General features: G+C 35.1%; 1 protein-coding gene and 1 long non-coding RNA gene across 5 annotated transcripts; both read right to left on the reverse strand.

The window, feature by feature from the left end:
* Positions 1-297: 297 nt before the first annotated feature.
* LOC112202603 lies at positions 298-8063 on the reverse strand. 4 transcript variants are annotated; one of them, XM_040506805.1, is made up of 15 exons: positions 7702-8061; positions 4728-4809; positions 4408-4546; positions 3408-3669; positions 3108-3207; positions 2718-2782; positions 2511-2576; positions 2297-2362; positions 2060-2125; positions 1846-1911; positions 1601-1666; positions 1418-1483; positions 1237-1302; positions 818-1078; positions 300-573 (listed from the first exon to the last, which is right to left on the reverse strand). In XM_040506805.1, exons 8-14 carry the CDS (start codon positions 2348-2350, stop codon positions 1058-1060), a joined length of 405 nt encoding a protein of 134 aa, XP_040362739.1. In that variant the 5' UTR covers positions 2351-2362; positions 2511-2576; positions 2718-2782; positions 3108-3207; positions 3408-3669; positions 4408-4546; positions 4728-4809; positions 7702-8061; the 3' UTR covers positions 300-573; positions 818-1057. The 4 variants fall into 4 exon arrangements, with proteins under 4 accessions (XP_040362736.1, XP_040362737.1, XP_040362739.1 ...); XM_040506803.1 differs by lacking the exons at positions 2718-2782; positions 3108-3207 and having other exon boundaries at positions 299-573; positions 818-862; positions 1041-1078; positions 3365-3669; positions 7702-8063; XM_040506804.1 differs by lacking the exon at positions 2718-2782 and having other exon boundaries at positions 301-573.
* Positions 8064-12288: 4225 nt separating this feature from the next.
* On the reverse strand, positions 12289-12743 carry LOC112201714. Its single transcript, XR_002936873.2, has 3 exons — positions 12676-12743; positions 12489-12587; positions 12289-12381 (listed from the first exon to the last, which is right to left on the reverse strand). It is a non-coding gene; the product is annotated as an uncharacterized LOC112201714 (long non-coding RNA).
* Positions 12744-14725: the final 1982 nt, after the last annotated feature.

Here is a 14725-nt window from a genome sequence, read left to right on the forward strand (position 1 = left end):
CTGTGAATTCTTGCCAATTTCGTGGCATTTGTAGTTTGTCTAGTTCGTTTGATGAATGGATAACCTCTGTTTTGTGATGATCGTTTTATATCTTCAAAATTTGTTCTCGATCATAGTATATTTGAAGTGCACTTAAACTTATAAATGGCAGTCGGTTCCAATTTAGGTTGTGGTCTGATTCCAGATCAGGTCGATCCGCATCTGTATCCTTGTTGTTTGATGTATATAACCAAAGGCTGTGAATTCTTGCCAATTTCGTGGCATTTGTAGTTTGTCTAGTTCGTTTGATGAATGGATAACCTCTGTTTTGTGATGATCGTTTTATATCTTCAAAATTTGTTCTCGATCATAGTATATTTGAAGTGCACTTAAACTTATAAATGGCTGAAAATTATAATCTCCTCTATCATTCACATTACAGTCATAAGATTCAATGGAAACAACAAAGAAAATTACTCAATTTCCACTTCCGCGCAGAAAGTTTGAAAACCCTAATGGAGATGGATGACTTCTATGAACTCTAATTGCATAAAAGGCCTTCACCCATCCAAGGATAGCACAGGGTTCACAGTCCTGGAGGATAATAACTAGTTTCAGAACATCACTAAAAAATATGGAAAAGAGAGAAAAGTTTCAGAATGGTGAATATTTTATTAAGTTTAACAAACACTTGATTTTTTATTTAAAAATAAAAATATAATAATAATAATAATAATAGTAATAATAGTAATAATAATAATAAAAAGAGCAGTATAACTGGAGAACATATGAATGTAATGAAGGTTCAATAATCAATACTCAAAAAGAGGCTGTTTACCTAGTCTGTTTTGGACTAGTTTCCATATCCCTTGGGAGACTGTTCCTATTGGAAGCAATGATATCACATATCATAACTCAATTACAAAGCAGTAGCTTCTTTGTTTGGTATATACTTAAAAGTAAAAGTACAACTTTCCTTGTTGAAAAGTAAATCAAAGTAGAACTGGAAATTATAGCGGTATGTTGTAACGGGGGCGAATGCTCCAAAAGAAGCTTTTTACCTGGTCTGTTTTCAGATTTATTTCTTCAGGTGTTGAACCTATTAGAAAAAATGGCACGCATATCACAACTCAATTACAGAGTAGTAGCTCACTTGTTTGGTAAAAACTTATAATCAAAGTATAACTGGAAATCATAGAAACAAATGATTGTAATAAAGGTTGAGTAATGAAAAAAAAAAACAGAGAGACTGTTTACCTGGTCTGTTTTCAGACTTGTTTCTACAGGCGTTGGACCTGTTTCCATATCCTTTGGAGATTGTCCCTATTATTAGCAATGATATCTCTCATCACAATGGTAACAACTCAGAAAGTATAACTGAAACTAAAGAAACATATGATTGTAGTGATGGTCAAGTACTCGAAAATAAGCTATTTACCTGGTCTGATTTATGACTTGTTTCTACAGGCATTGGACTTGTCTCCATATCCTTTGGAGGTTGTTCCTATTAGAAGCAATATATCACTTATCAGCATAAAATTGAAATATAATTATACAAATGAAATTATAGAGAAACATATGATTGCTACGAAGGTCAAGTAGTCGTAAAGAAGCTACTTACCTGGTCTGTTTTCAGACTTGTATCTACAGGTGTTGGACCTGTTTCAAAGTCCCTTAGAGATTGTTCCTATTAGAAGCAATGATGTCACATATCAAACTCGAGTACAGAGTGCTAGCTCACTTGTATCATAAAAACGTGGTAGCTCACTTGTATCATAAAAACTTAGAATCAAGTATAACTAGAAATCATAGAAATGTATAAATGTAATAAAGGTTGAGTAATCCAAAAAAAAAAAAACAATTTACCTGGTTCGTTTTCTGATTTGTTTCTATAGGCACTGGACTTGTTTCCATAACCATCGGAGATTGTTCCTATTTGAAGCAATGATAGAACATGTCACAACTCTATCACAAAGTAGTAGCTGCTTGTTTAGTAAAAGCTTAAATTTGAAATATAAGTGAAAATTATAGAAACATATGATTGGAATGAAGGTCAAGTAGTCGAAAAGACGCTATTTACCTGGTCTGGTTTCAGAGTTGTATCTACACGCGTTGGACCTGTTTCATTGTCCCTTGGAGATTGCTCCTATTAGAAGCAATGATGTCACATATCAAACTCAAGTACATGAGTAGTAGCTCACCTGCTTGGTGAAAACTTGAAATCAACTTATAACTGGAAATCATAGAAACTTATGACTGTAATACAGGTTGAATAATAAAAACCAAAAAAAAAAAACCATTTTTTTTTTCTATTTACCTGGTTTGTTTTCTGATTTGTTTCTATAGGCATTGGATTTGTTACCACATCCATTGGAGATTGTTCCTATTTGAAGCAATGATATTACATGTCACGACTCTAGTACAGAATAGTAGCTTGCTTGTTTAATAAAAGCTAAAATTGAAATATAAATGAAAATTATAGAAACCTATGATTGCAATGAAGGTCAAGTAGTCGATAAGAAGCTGTTTACCTGGTCTGCTTTCAGACTTGTATCTACAGGTGTTAGACCTGTTTCAATGTCCCTTGGAGATTGTTCCTATTAGAAGCAATGACGTCACATATCAAACTCAACTACAGAGAATTAGCTCACTAGTTTAATAAAAGCTTAGGATCAAAGTATAACTTGAAATTGTAAAAACATATAATTGTAATTAAGTCCTTAAACAAAGCTATCTACCTTGTCTGTTTTAGACTTGTTTCTATAGGTGTTGGAGTAATTAACTGAAGGTTGTTGCTTTCGAACTAAGGATCAATAAAGTTAATTAAATGAATGGCCAAAATGATTGTTCACCCTCAAAAATGAATTTAACAGTTGGCTTAAAAAGAGAGATAACTAGGGACTTATTCAGAATCCAGAAAAATGAATACTGACAACAATTATGGAAAGTAAAAGCAACTGCAGCACCAACAAATATGGTTGAGAACATTGAAAATCAAACAACTCCCAATGTATGATATCAACACCTCTTCTCAGAAAAAAAAAATGACACCAAAACGAAGTGATCATGATCATCTTTATTGTGCTTGTAAAAGTTAAAAGTTTATGTTCTGTACCGCTGAAACTCACCTCTGCATATTTCTACGGTATCACAAGAAATCCTGTACTGTGATTAGTATCACTTACGGTTGATGACTTCTCAAACAGAGGTATAAGATCAGAGTTTAAGCTTACTTTGGTCAAGGAAACCTCAGAGTATATAGTATATAGAACCAACTTTTGCATTGCAGTAAGCGGAGCTTATTACTGAAACTGAAATGAACTTGGAAAAAAGAATAGGCAAAATAACTTCTAAGATATAACTATGTTAGAACATGATGACTTACTTCTTCGAACATCTAAAACCTATGACACAAGATTAATGGATACTTTCTGGAGACTTTTTGGAGTTGCTCAGCCCTTGTCATCTTCGGCAGATTGTCAGGGTGTAAATGGTTTCCTGTGGAGGCATCCACTTGAGGTATTTCAGTGCCTACTTTGGCTTCACAAGCTGTATCTCCTTTAGATGCATCCGTATTGGATTCTTCTCCAATCTGAGGTGCTGGAGCTTGTAAAGATTCAGGAAAAAGGGACTCAAAAACTTTCTTAGTAGGATCAGATGAAACTGTTGGGTCCATCTTGTACTTGGCAACTGCAATAGCAGGGAACTGGCTTTGGTCAGTGGTCAGTCCCTCATTCAGTCATATTACAATTTTTTCTTACCAGTACAACAGCACAGATGAACCATCCTATGTTTGGTTAAGGAAACAAATATGGAAGATAAACTATTATGTAGAATTTTTTCATTACTTATTTAATTGTTTTGATTCCAAGTGATAAGAGAGAAAATAAAAAATTCAGACTTGAAGAAGCCAACGGATAAGTTCGGTAAAATCTTCAGAACAAAACAAGCAGCTTGTAACCAATGTTTCTTCATTTCATTTATTGTCTAACTTTCCTTGTCTAATTCCTGAGAGATTTCAACTCAAGCGTACAACCCAAGCACATAAACACTGACTGCTGTATTTATATGCAAATGAGGAATCTTCCAAAAATAATCTGATAATCTAGAAAGATATGTGTTTATATTTTGAGCCACCCAAGGACTGGACGGCCAGAGGGAGCTCAAATCTACCGTGTTAGATATACATAATTGTATACTTTCTCTCTGAAATGAGACTTCCAAATCAAAAGTAGCTCAGCTATTTTATATAGCCACACATCAGCATCAGCTATGGGCAGATATGAATGTTGGGCCCTCAAGCATCCAAGCAAACTATTTTCCAACAAAGGAATACCCATAAAAGCATAGACTAGACACTACAGCAGGCATTCACATATACTAAATCTCAAAAGGTATATACACTATATATTCACCATCATCACTGACCTATTTCTTTCAGCATTCTGGTCATTCGACCTGAAGCAATAGATTGATCAACTTCTAGTAAGCATTTTGTGCAACCTACGCCTCCGAAATCCAGTGGTGCATACTTGTGGCGTGACATAATGCACCCACAATGGAGTGGCTGCATAAGGAAACCAATTATTATTTTCTTTCAAAAAAATATTGATGATAGAATGAAAGACAAAGAGTTTTGTGTTCTTATCTGAATCAACCTAATAGAATTTGTATTGATTCACAAACAGATGTCCGAAAGAAAATGAAAAAAATAAAATTATACTAAAAAAACAAAAAAGAAGACTTACCTTCCCACAAACAGCACAGTCTCTCCAGCCTTCTGCTTCCATGTGAAAGGTTTCACAAAATATACCATTCACATAAGCAAAACTAAATTTGCAAAGGATATAGTCAGTTACCATTTACCAAAACCTATGAGGAATAAATGGATAATTTATCACATTTGCACTTTCAAACTTCACCATATTGAAAATTAAAACCACACTACAGTAATTAAAAAAGTTTACACTCGAGACCTAGCATTTATGTCCCAAGAAGATCAGAGGGGAAAATTGCTATGCATTAGATACTTTCTTAAGTATGGCCTCACATAATAAGGAATTGCGTTGGATGGGCTAGAGGTACAGTTTGGGAACTTCTTTACCAATGATCAACCTATGTCCCTTCTAAGGTAAGATATTTCTTTGACTACGGTTACATGCAAGCAATCAATTTGAGCTACGGACTTCTGTTAGACTTAACTTCATTGTGCGGATTCATGACAGTAGGTCCCAATTATTGCTAAGATTGCAAGGGCTAAGTATAAGAGAATAAAAACCCAAGGATAAACCAAATTTGAACTTTAATCGTCAGTTACTTTTTTTCAATGCTCAGAGCTGTTTAACACAATGACATTGTGGCCGATATATGAGTCCCAATATGAAAGCTCGGCACTTAAATAAAATCAACCATAAGACTGAAAACCCTATGTCACAGCATACAAGTGCTCGGGAGCATATCACAATTTTCTTAACAGAACATGCTGAGAATTGGAAATAAAAAGAACGGAAAAATCAAATTATTCAAACCAAGTTAAGCATGCTGTATTTATTTAAACTTCTCTATGGCAACATTTAATGCAAATAATAAGTTTCCTACTTTAATCATACTCCCTCTTTTCCTATGTACATATAACAAATTAAACTGCTTAAAGTTCACTGGACCTGTCAACTACTAAATGTCATGAAGTTGGTTCCATGCAAGCAACTCGTACGCTATTGCAATTTGGTTGAGGAATTGATTTGAATTAACTTGCTCTTATATTGCAGGACCCTACAAAGATACTTGTCACTCTCGAGGCACGTAGATTTAGTCAATACACTTCAGGATCTTCCTTACCCAGAAAGAGTGTGGGAAATATCCTGGAAAATACATCTTTTATCAACAACTAACATTCCCAAGAATGGTTCATGAAGTACGAGGTCAAAAACAAAGTGCTATGAGCAAGTTCTAGGGAGTTCTCCTGTAAGGAATTCACCTGTATGGTGTCCCAGAGTTTCGTCTCAAAAATCCAAAATATACCCTGCGCCTGCAAGGTAGACTGAGAATGTGTCTTCAGATTTAATTCATTCTTGTGAGACCAAGAACCTTGTCCCAATTGCTTTTATGCTTAATTTTGTTGGGTTACAGAATATATTCTAAAAGATGGTGAAAGACCAAAGAGGTATCTCAACAATGTTTCTGTTCCACGAAACACAAGTTATGTATTTCAACCCATTAAATCCTTATGAATAGCGAGCAGTTGCTGCACTTAATTGTGCCTTCCAGATAGTTACCTAAGTTCTTTACCATTCTCTTAAATCTCTTTCGTATATCATGCAGATTCCAAGTTATACATAAAAGGGGGAGGGGTGGTCCTCAAATCATTTATTTACAGAGGCATTGTTGTTGAAGTCTTCAACGGAGAAGACCTTTATACTTAGAGAGATCTACCATCAAATTATTTTGACCTTTCTCAATGAAACATCTTACAGAACTTCTAGAGAGGGCATTTACATGTGGGTTGGTTTCTCCTTTGGATTGATTTGTGGTGATGATCACAAGACAAAACACAGTTGATTTTAGATAGTAGGTCATGATTTATGTAATCATGATCTTATTATACCAGTAATCTTGTACTTTGAAAAGGTAAAACTGTCTTCAAATCACCTTACTTGGCTTTACTAGTGTAGATCAGAAAAGAAAAAATTTACATAATACCACTAGGTGGCTCTGTGTTGTTAGTCATTACTAGTGAGTCATGCATCTCACTTTAAATTTGTTTAACACGAACTCAAGGAATGTTGGAGAACGAAGATATACTGTAATTTAAGGGATTTATCAAAGCAACAAATTAAGAAAAGCACACATTATTTTGAATGTTTTGCAGAAAGTCATTCCATAATCTTCTAGCTAACTCAAATATTCACATATAAGATTGTTTAGGTTGCACAGAGAGGAACCAACTCTTTTGTTGAATCACTGGATTGCTTTCGGGAAAAAAGCCCTCTGCTTCATTGAAAATAAGAAAAAGAAACTTCTAAGGCACCCTCTAAGCCATGGCCCTTTGGATAGAAACAGAAGCCCCCTTACATGTAGACCGTCTAGTATTTAGCCTCTTAACTAACTTGTAAAAGCCTCGAAGCTAATAGCGGTTGTACATGATAGTGTAAGCACTATCTCTAGACAAATAGGCTTAATCAAGGGCTCTTTCTTTATCTCTAGACAAATAGGCTTAATCAAGGGCTCTTTCTTTATCTACAGTTCTAGACCATTACATGATAGTGTAAGCACTAAACACCTATCCCTATTATGACTCGATCTCTTCATTTTTATATTAAATAGGTGAAGTTGTGACTAGAATCTACGTATTTTGACTCTCTACATTTTATACACCAATCTCAACCAGAAATCTTAACGGATTGCACTCCGTTTTCAGTCCTTCCATTAAAACCAATAGCATAAATTACCACAAAAAGATGAACAACTGTACCAATTTAAATCCAAAAGACAATGTGACAAATCAACTGGAGCATCCAATCATTATCAACCCAAAACCACACACAGAAACACACCATCAATTCAATCAAAAAAAAAAAAACATTTACATGCAGCAACATAATCCCTCAACGCAAAAACGAAAACAAAAAACAATCTAAACATACAGCCCAATTCAATTCAATCTAAACAGACCAATATTATCACAAAATTAAAAAACACATGAAAAAGGAAAACTGGGCTGACCCGCATTTCTTGCAGAGCTGGGCGAAAGACCCATCCTTGAGCTCCCAGCCATTAACGAACTGATCACTCTCGGCCTTGCAGAAAAAGCACGAAGCTTTGGCAGCCATTGAAGCCAAGAAACAAAGACATTGACGGAGGCAGAGAGTATAAATGCGTGTGGGTCAAAGCCATTTCGACCTTTCCTAATTTGCGATGGCTCACAAATTGGGAATTAGGGTTTTGGGGGGTTGGTGAATCGAATTGGATTTGAACTGGGTTGACGTGGAATGAATGTGGGGGGATGAATCTGATGGGCGAATTTGAAAAAGTAGGAGAATTTTGAACGTTTCCGAGGTTCGTCGTTTTCAGGTGCTTTAAAAACGGGGAGAATAGCCTACCTTTTATACTCGAAACTTTCCCTCTTCTTTTTTCCTCCGTCAAATTCAGATTTCAAAAAATTAATCATAAAACATGTACAAACTCCCAAAATCAGAAAATCAAAAGAAAAATGCCCCAAATTATATTAGAAATTCTTATTGATTACTTTGATCCAAGAATGAAAAATACAAAGAAAATATAACACGTGTGTTAATTATTGATTATGAAATTAATGTGCAATGTTCAGATCCAGCTTGAATATGTAAAAGATAAGATTGATTATATTAACTCTCAATAGCAACACCAATAAGAGGCCAACTACATATCAATTGATACTTCAAGATGTAAAGAAGTTAAATTTAAACAAGAAATGAGTAAGTAAGATCTAAAGATTTGTGGCTCCAATTTTTCGGAGCAACTAGAAATGTTTGACTATTTTATGTCAGAATCCCTGCAAGATAAGATCAATTACGATAAGACTTGCGATTGCCCGATGGAATGCCGACCAAAATTAAATATAAACTTATATCTGAAAAGTAGTTTGGTAATAAAAAAAAATAAAAAAAAAGATAGCATACCCATTAGGCAAGAGGTTTGCTTCAATTTATGGCAGAAATCAAAGAGCAAAACATTTTAGAATCTAAAATGAGAACAATTACGATAAGATTTGAGATTGGCCCCGGTGGGATGCCGTTCAAAATTTATTTCAAACTTAAAATCTAAACTTATATTTAAAAAGTAATTTGGTAATAAAAAAGAGTATATCCGAAAGGCGAGAGCTTTGCTTCAATTTATGGGAGAAATCGAAGGCCAAAACATTTCCACACTCCTCAACAACTTCAACGAGGAAGGTTTGGGCGACTCAACTTTGGTCTTTCGACTAAATATCGGCCAAGGCGATACATTATCTTTATTACATTTATATTGAAATATCTTTCACTTCTTAAGGCAGGTGGATATTAATGGGTTAGAGCTGTATTCCATAAGAATCTACAAGTGAGATTTGTTAACACAAAAAATAAAGGAATTACCAAATAGGTCAAATATTTTCAAAACATTTACCCATTTAGACAAGTCTTTATTGTCAAATAGTAAATAGTAATAATAATATGACAATGAGTATTACACACATAAAGAATAGAAAATTACATATAAGTGTCAATTTGAGACTGATATTAGTCATAAGGTCACCGAAATTATTTTGTACACATAATGTCACTTTAGGGCCCAAAACCATTAACTCATTTTTTTGTTATACCTAATTTACCCTCAGCTGTCTCTTTCTTTCTCTACCATTTATTATTTCTGTTTCTATTTCAGTTAACCACGATCTCTCTCTCTCTCTCTCTCTCTCTCTCTCTTGCACGCAGACGAAGACAAACCTCTCTCAAGATCGCTGCAGAAGCTCCCTCTCTAAATCGCAGACGAAGCTCTCTCTCTCTCGTTGAATCAATCTCAGTGTTCTCTCTCTCGTCTAATCTATCTCAGTGTTCTCTCTCTCGTCGAATCGATCTTAGCGTTCTCTCTCTCATTGAATCGATCCCAGCATTCTCTCTCTCTACACTCTGTAGTCCATGAATTGCACACTCTCTAATCAATCATTGATGTTTGATTCCATCTCTCTACACTTGGTTTAGCTTGATTTATACTTTCATTTTCATCACTATGATTTCATTTTTGTTTTGATTCGATCTTAGCTCTCTCTCTCTCTCTGCACTCTCTTTAGCTTGATTTGTAGTTCAACTTTCATTACTGTGATTTCATTTTTGTTTTGCTAAACCTAAATCATACGTAGCTTATAGTTAAAGAAGCTGATTGTGCTATAGAAAAATGTACAGAGAAAGTTACTAATGCAATGTGTAATTGTTACTGATACAGTTAAGGAATGCAACTAACACACTGAAATAATTCTACGTCAACTGTTTTGTTATACATTCTTTGTTTTTTCCTCTTGCCTTTTTATTCATATCAAAACTAGAAGCTGATTGATAGAGTTATAGGTTTGCGGTGCAGCGACACACTGCTTTGCATTGATTCTTGTCATATATATATTTATTCTTTCATTATTTTTTCATTGTTGATTGCATTCAGTAGCTTTATATAATTGTTATAGTGACTTTACCTTACTGTGATAGTAGTTTTTTTTTCTTCTGTTCGATTAACTTTACCTCACTTGTTTTTGTTTTATGTTTTCATTCATATCAAAACTAGAAGCTTATTGATAGAGTGATAGGCTCGCAATGCAGCGGCACACTGTTGTCTTCATTCTTCATTATAATACCAATCTTTATATCATGTGCCGCTGTCTTCATTCTTCATTATAATACCAATCTTTATATCATGTCTCTGTTTTCCTGTTATTTTTTCCTTTTTGATTACATTTAGTAGCTTTATATAACTATTATAGTGACTTTACCTTATTGTGATAGTAGCTTTCTTCTCCTCCGCTAGTACTTTTTCAATCTGATTCCAGCAGGTTTTGTGTTTTCATTGATATTGAAAATAGAAGCTGATTGTTCTTCCATTAATGTGAAATTGCAGTAACTTAGCCATGGATGCAAAACCTTATGCGAGGTGCAAGTATATGTCCGAGATAATCATGTTCTTTCTTCATAAGAAGCGTACGTTCGATGATATTGTGAGGGAGGTTTTATGAAGATGAGGTGAGTTCAACTTCTGTGGTGAAGCCTCAATTGGTTAACAGGTCATTTGGCTGACCCAAATCCGTTCGAATGAAGTATATTGCGGTGCCACGATGAGGCCTATCAAGTGTGGTTGATGTGGTGAGTTGGGGCGCCACAACAAGATAACGTGTATTGCACCAATCTGAAAGCTGGCAGTAGTACATGAACAGATGGAGTATCTTTTTACAACATTAAGATTAGCTTTTTACAACATTAAGAGTAGCTTTTGATAACATTTGGAGTATCTTTTACTATATCATCATTTTTTTTTTACATTGAGCATAGCTTTCACTTATAGTGGCAGCTATATACATGAACAAATGGAGTATCTTTTTACAACATTAAGAGTTGTTTTTGATAACATTTGTAGTAGCTTTTATGGAATGGGGAGTTCTTTCACTACTAGAATTATGGCCTCAGACATCGGCCAAAAACCGATGAGAAAAAGAATTCCGACCAATGTCTTAGTGGGTGATGAGAAAGATCCGGAAAATAACCGATGTCTGGTATAATTATATACATCGGTTCTTCATTATAAATCGATGTAAATACGTTTAAATTCTGACAAACTTATATGTTTATATATTGTTAAACCCTCATATTTTTTCCTTTAATGCTTATAGAAATATAGATCCTATAGCCCAACATACATTTTAACATCGTTATTTACTTAAAAACGATGACTGATATTGTTTCACACATCAGTTACCATGAACGTTTCTTGTTGTTCATGATTTAGACGTGTAATTTGGCTCATATCCTACCATTCCTTATTCAATAAACACAGTTGAATATTATATGAACCGATTTATTTACTTACATTAACATCAGATTCTAGGGAAAAAACGATGTTAATCATCTCATACTACATCGGTTCCAGTAAAAGAACGATGTCTAATGCTATGTAATATATCGAATCACTAAAAAAAACGATGTCAATATATTTTCATAACATTGGTTTTCTTGTCCTCATCGATGGCAATACTTATATTGGACATCGATCTTTGTCTAAAAGACGATGTGCAGTAGCTTATGGCACATAGATTCCAACATAATAATTCGATTTCCTATTGTTAATGGGACATCGATTTTGATTTTGGAACTGATGTATCTCTCTTACTGGACATCAGTTCTTATAGCTATAACTGATTTAAACTTTATACATAGACATCAGTTTGAAATAAGAGGATTGATGTCCACAAAATATGTAGCTGCTGCTATACAATATTGCAATATCCACAGTTGACCAAAGTGATTTCAATATATATTGGGGTATTTTGTCCAAAATCATCATCATTGACGGTTCACAAAATAGGCAAAACAAAACCCCAATTAACCTACTACAAGGCTAGCCTAACAATGCCTATATATAGCAATTTTGTTCATAATTGCTGCATTCACTTCATCTACTACAAAAAAAGTGAACCAAAAGCTATCTAGCCTTACTCAAAATCCTCATCCTAGTCAGAATCTACAACAAGGTCTGTAAGTAGTGAAAGTGAACCAAAAGCTATCTAGCCTTACTCAAAATCCCCATCCTAGTCAAAATCTACAACAAGGTCTGCAAGTAGTCGGCCACCTCCATGCGCACCTCGTCAAGTTGTTGTTGGGTATATCCTTTCCGAGTCTTTACCGCCCACTACAAATATATATATATATATACACAACAAACATATATCAATGTAAGTCATAATGAAATGCGCTAATATTTAAACCAAAGTTTCTGTTAATTCCTAATACGTATACCTTGGTCGAAAAGGAAAGTGTGTCATCATTAATAATATCCTTCATGTACCGCATAACATAGTAGCCACACTCAATTCCACCCGGTTGTTTAGGTACGCCCTATTTATTCATGTTATTAATTAAATTTGAAAGACTATCACTCTAAATCAAATATTGTAACTCAATCAACCACATATACAATGCTTACCGGGAGTAGTCTTAATTTAGGCATTTTGTTAGCCCTCCCCTTTTCAGCATTGTAACTTTTAACCGCACTACATGCACCACCAAGTGTGTCCAGTTTCAGCAGAAATGTTACTTGGTGAAAAATAAATTAAAATAAAGAAGCATAACATTGCTTACTTCATCACTGCAGTTTCCCATGCCGTGTAATGGACCGGTTTTGGCAAAGGGTCTAAGATGTAGACTTCATCCTCCCAAATGATTGTCAAAATCCAATGTTCCCTACATTATTTCATAGCCCACATGATGCAACTAACCAAGCAGAATGCAGCTGACCACTAAAAGTATAAAAAGAATACTTACCCCGGATTGTAGGGCATAAAGAATATACGATCAGCCTTTCCTTCTTTCAACCGATCCACTAAGTAAGGACCAAATCCTGATCTCTCACAGTTATATGTGGCTGCAGGATCAATGAATGCAAAGGTCTCTCTCAGTAAGAATTTCATGTAGGTGCCTGTGTCAAAATAGACTAATTAAATTGCTGAAACTTGAGACATTTAAAATCAAAGTTTGGGTGTTGAGTAAGAAGGTTCTTACGCCATGTATGCTGCTATCACTCCTTGGCCAATCTTCTTCATTTCTAAAAGATCAGTGACATTCTCAGTCAATATGAAGAGCTCTTTGTGTAACCCGAAGACTTTATCGTCCAACACCGTGCTTATCGACTCACTAGTTTGGCTCATAATAGTTTTGGCATGTTTATACAATAATTTGCAGCGCTTTGGTACAAATGAGTTTAGCTCAGCTTGATCAAACAATTGTTTGACAAAATCCATCTTCCTTTTCTTTTTCTGTTAGCATATAAATTAAATCACATCATTATTTAATGAAATTGACTTTAATTAGAACATCCTACAGTGGCAAAATGAAGCTGATCCTACTAAATAAATTTCTTCAACAACTCACACTCACTTCAAACAACAATATGTAGATCAGATTTAGGTCCTTACCTTATTCACTCTTCGAATAACAAGCTCCTCAGGCCAAGCCACATGACTTCCAACAGCTTGGCCAACCAATCCCATCTCACCCTCCACTGGGAAAGGAAGTTGTGCTTCAGCTTGAATGGCCCCATCCACTGACACCCTAACACACCCCTCCTTCAACGGAACTCCATGTATCATCCTATTAACATCCTCATCCTCAAATACGGTACCAAAAGCAACTATGTTGCTGATGGTATCCACTGCTAACTCACATGTTCCACCCTAGACGAAGAACCAAATGCAAATAGTGCCCAATGTAAACATATTTCAGAAATAACATGAAAGTAAAAATCATGGAACTGGAATTAAAATAATATATAGTTACCATTTCATTAGGGGGAGGAACAACCTCGCAGTCCTGAACCTCTTCTTTCACCTTGGCTTCATCAAGATTATTTGAGGTATTTAGTGTTCTATCATGGATACTTCCTTTATCCGATACAGGGGAAATTCTACAGTTTCCCACAACATGGACATTCAAAGGTGGAGTGTTGGGTGTCTTCCCTATTATCATTGCTTCTAATGCAGCAATCCTTTTATGTAAGAGCTCTTCTGCCTTTGCTTGCTGTGCAGTGAGCATTTTCTTTGTCTCCTCCAACTCTCTATCACGCTCTCTATCACGTGCTAGTAAGTCTGCCTTGGTAATTCTAATCCTTTTCAGCTTCGGAAGTTTAAAGTATGTGGAGGGATTGATGAAGCCTCCAACACCCCTCACCCTACCCGAGTGTTCAGGAGTTTCTAATGCTTGAGAAAGAACATCGATACTCCCTGAAATCTCAAGCTCACCTTTACTTTTCTTCTCCAACAAATCATCCTAATAAGATATAGACAGATTAGCTACATATGGGGAAAATAAGCCAAAAATTACACTACTTACAAAAATTCATCCTAATAATCAGCAGCTATATCAATGTTTTTCTAGTTAACGGGCACTTACTATCTTTGTCACCACAGCTCTAGCCTCGTCATCTATGTCCCCATCTTTACGTTGACGGGCTTTCTTCCACATAATTGCACGATCTATTA

Source organism: Rosa chinensis, chromosome 5 (genome assembly GCF_002994745.2).
Source record: "Rosa chinensis cultivar Old Blush chromosome 5, RchiOBHm-V2, whole genome shotgun sequence".
NCBI classification, from domain to species: domain Eukaryota; kingdom Viridiplantae; phylum Streptophyta; class Magnoliopsida; order Rosales; family Rosaceae; genus Rosa; species Rosa chinensis.

Bases quoted from the DNA above. Each gene is read 5' to 3' on its own strand.
- LOC112202603 (XM_040506802.1), bottom strand. The intron at 1,484-1,600 runs GTAAGTAGCTTC...TGCTTCTAATAG, and splicing joins CAAGTCTGAAAACAGACCAG to GAACAACCTCCAAAGGATAT. The intron at 1,079-1,236 runs GTAAACAGTCTC...TTTTTCTAATAG, and splicing joins CAAGTCTGAAAACAGACCAG to GTTCAACACCTGAAGAAATA.